General features: G+C 42.9%; 1 protein-coding gene across 1 annotated transcript in view; it reads right to left on the reverse strand.

Moving 5' to 3' along the window:
- Positions 1-2,791: 2,791 nt before the first annotated feature.
- LOC125038027 (loricrin-like) overlaps positions 2,792-3,763 on the reverse strand; it is a 3,350-nt gene continuing 2,378 nt past the window's right edge. Inside the window, exon 4 of the mRNA XM_047631262.1 lies at positions 2,792-3,763. This exon is cut by the window's right edge and continues 23 nt beyond it. Coding sequence (XP_047487218.1) covers positions 2,917-3,763 — 847 coding nt within the window. The 3' untranslated portion in view covers positions 2,792-2,916.

A 3,763-nucleotide genomic window follows, 5' to 3' on the forward strand; every position in this document is an offset into this window, starting at 1 on the left:
GTCCAATAATCCTTGTTGGAATTCCTCTTAGCCTCAGGATCTCCCAGAGTGATTCGCGATGCACCATGTCAAACGCCTTCTTGAGGTCGATGTAGGCTGCGAGCAGCCCATGTCCGAACTCATGACGGCGCTCTATAATGACTCAAAGCACAAGGATGCGGTCTATTGTGGACTTACCAGGAGTGAATCCAGATTGCTCTAGCCTTTAGTGCCTCAACAGGTGGTCTCTGATACGTCTTAGTAGGATGTGCGCGAGTACCTTGCCTGGTACACTGAGTAGTGTAAGCCTCGGTGATTGCTGCAGTCCCAGCGATCCCCTTTCCCCTTCCAGAAAGGGATGACCACAACCCTCAGCAGGTCAGGGGGAAAGGTACCAGTCTGCCAGATGGAAGACAGGACTGCATGCAAGCCCCTTGTCACATCTGTTGCTTTACCACTCTTCAGCTTGGAGATCGCCCCCCTGACTTCAGTCAGGGAGGGTTGATCCTCGCTGATGGGTGGGTTTGACAGAGGAATCTCAACATTACCCGCATCCATGTTAACTGCTGGTGGATCAACCTTATACAACTGCTCAAAATACTCAGCCCAATGCACACGCACCCCATCAGGATCTGAGATTATCTGGCCACTTGCTGAGCGGACTACAGTCGTCTGTGAGGAGGGCTTAGAGTTCAGCTTTCTCAGGGATTAGTAGGCAGGACGAAGGTCATTTACTAAGAAATGGCTTTCGACCTCCTCTGCAAGATTACTGATAAACTGTTCCTTATCCCTTCTCAACAGTGACCTTGTCCTGTGCACCAGAGAACGGTGCAAGTTGCGATCCCCTGACAATCGAGCCACACGACAAGCATCTGTGGCTTCCAGTGTCTCCTGCAAGATGGAATACTGTCTTGCTCTTGGGCGTTCACCAATGGATTCCTGAGCTGCATCAAGCGTTTCACGCTTGAAGGTATCCGACAAAGAAGAGGGTCTGTCAGGCTCTCGAGTGTTGTGAGACGACCAGAGATAGCCTCGGCAAACCCCAGGGCACATTCGTCCTCCCTCAATCTGTCCAAATGAAACACCCTAGGGTGTTCATTTGGGCGATGGGGGTTCTAAAGTGGACCCATAGAGTAGCTACAACTAATCTATGATCAGTTCCACAGAACTCGGCGCTTCGATACACCCTGCAGTTCTGGAGGATCCTCCATCGAGTGCTAACGAGGATGTGGTCGATCTCATTGGCCACACTACCCGTACCGCTGTACCAAGTCCAACGATGCGGGTCAGAACGCTGATACCAGGAGCCAGAAATCCTCAGTTTCTGGGACCTAGCAAAGTCACGGAAAAGGAGGCTATTCTCGCTGCCAGCATCAGCTCCTGAGCCATGAGGACCGACAGACATCTCGTAGCCAGCTCGATCACAGCCGGATGCCTCATTGAAGTCGCCCAGAACAATACGAATATCTCGCCGAGGACATCTGTCTGCCACAGATGCAAGTTTGGCGTAAAACATCTCTTTCACCACAAGGTTATATACATCCGTAAGAGCGTATACAGCAATAAGAGACATGAAGCCAAATGAAAGCTTCAGTCTCAATACCATAATACGCTCATCGACTGGAGTGACCTCAACTACCGAGGGTTGAAGTCTGCTAGAGATTGCTATGGCTACTCCCTGATTGGATGCCATACCTAATATATATATATATATATATATATATATATATGTATATATATATATATATATATATATATATGTATATATATACATATATTTCTATATATATTTATATGCAGATATATTTACATATATGTATGTATATGTATACATATGTATATATATGTATATGTATACATATGTATATATATGTATATGTTTATATCATATGCACATACATATACATATATATGGATATAATTATTTATATATATATGTATATATATGTATATATATATATATATATATATATATATATATATATATATATTAATATGTATGTGTGTGTGTGGTTATATGTCTGTATCAATTTATAAAGATAAAACGCATACCTATATATATGTGTATATACAACGCATACTTATACACACACATATGTAATATATATATATGTATATATATATATATATATATATATATACATATATACATACATATGTACATATATATACATATATATGTGTGAACGTATATATGTATGTACGTATACATACATGTATGTATATATGTATACAAACATACACACACACACATATATATGTATATATGTATATATATGTATTTATACACAAATATATACATACACAAACTCGCAAACACATAATTTACATATATATATATATATACTGTATACACACATATTTACACACACACTAGCACTCACACACACATATATATGTATATATATGCATATTTATATGTATGTGTATATATATATATACATATGCATATGTGTGTATATGTGTGTGTATTTACGTCTATGTGTATATATATACACTTACACACACACACATGGACTTACGGAGGTACTGGATATAAGTAAATAAAAAAAAAAAACAGCTATCTTAGAAACCGTGCTCGGAATTTTATCTTATAGTATTTCATTTTTATTTCAAATCTGCTTTCAAAACGATGACGCTTTTCTTGTAATGTTATATGAACTCCTTAAAGATATTCACCTACTCTTTTTCCCCAGAAACAGAGATCTATATTTAGTTCTCCTGTTTTATCGAAATGCTTGAGCACCTTTGTTCCCAGCATGGTCAAGGTGTACAAATTACTTTTAAATGATACAGGTTAATAAAGACTTAATATTTGATTATATTTTACTTGTAAAAAATATAACAAAACTAAACAATAACGATAAGTTAATAATATCCCCACATTGTAATGACGTAATTAGTTATGTGGAAGAGAACAGCATTATTACCCGCCGCTTAGGGACCAGAATATACACTTGAGGGAGCTGGAGGACTATAGTTACCGCCAAGCCCACTACCACCGCCTGAACCACCGCCAAATCCACCGCCGGAACCACTGCCTGAACCACCGCCAAATCCACCGCCGGAACCACCGCCAAATCCGCCGCCGGAACCTCCACCGAAACCACCGCCAAATCCTCCGCCGGAACCACCGCCAAATCCGCCACCAGAACCGCCGCCAAATCCACCTGCTCCGCCGCCTCCGCCGATAACTTGTCCTCCGCCGTTGGCAGCCGCTTGGAGAGCAGTCTGGAGATCAACTCCAATAGGCAGTTGAGGGTTATCACCTTCAGCATAGTTGACGAAGTAAACCTCAGGGTTGGACGGTGGAGGAGCTGTCACTTCGATCACTTGCTGTCCTCCTCCTCCATCGTCCTTATTCAGAACGTACACCACGCTCTGTTGCCTTGGTGGAGGAACGATGATTGGCTCAGGCGCTGCTCCCTTCTCGGGAACGCGAACAAATAGGATATTGTGGTCGATTCTTGGTGGAGGAATACTTGGCGGTGGCCCGCTTTCTTCTTTCTGTTCGGGAGCATCATAGACAAATACGTTCCGTGAGATTATGGGAACGACACAGGAGCCATCAACATGAAGAACCTCTCCCGCATTGCATCCTCCTCCTCCATATCCAGATCCTCCACCACCACTACCTCCACCTCCAGAGAATCCTCCACCACCAGAGAATCCTCCTCCACCGGAAAATCCTCCACCACCGGAAAATCCTCCTCCTCCTGAGAATCCTCCACCGCCCGAAGAGCCACCACCACCACTTCCGTATCCATCGGGTGCCCCCCTCACA

Source organism: Penaeus chinensis, chromosome 24 (genome assembly GCF_019202785.1).
Source record: "Penaeus chinensis breed Huanghai No. 1 chromosome 24, ASM1920278v2, whole genome shotgun sequence".
NCBI classification, from domain to species: domain Eukaryota; kingdom Metazoa; phylum Arthropoda; class Malacostraca; order Decapoda; family Penaeidae; genus Penaeus; species Penaeus chinensis.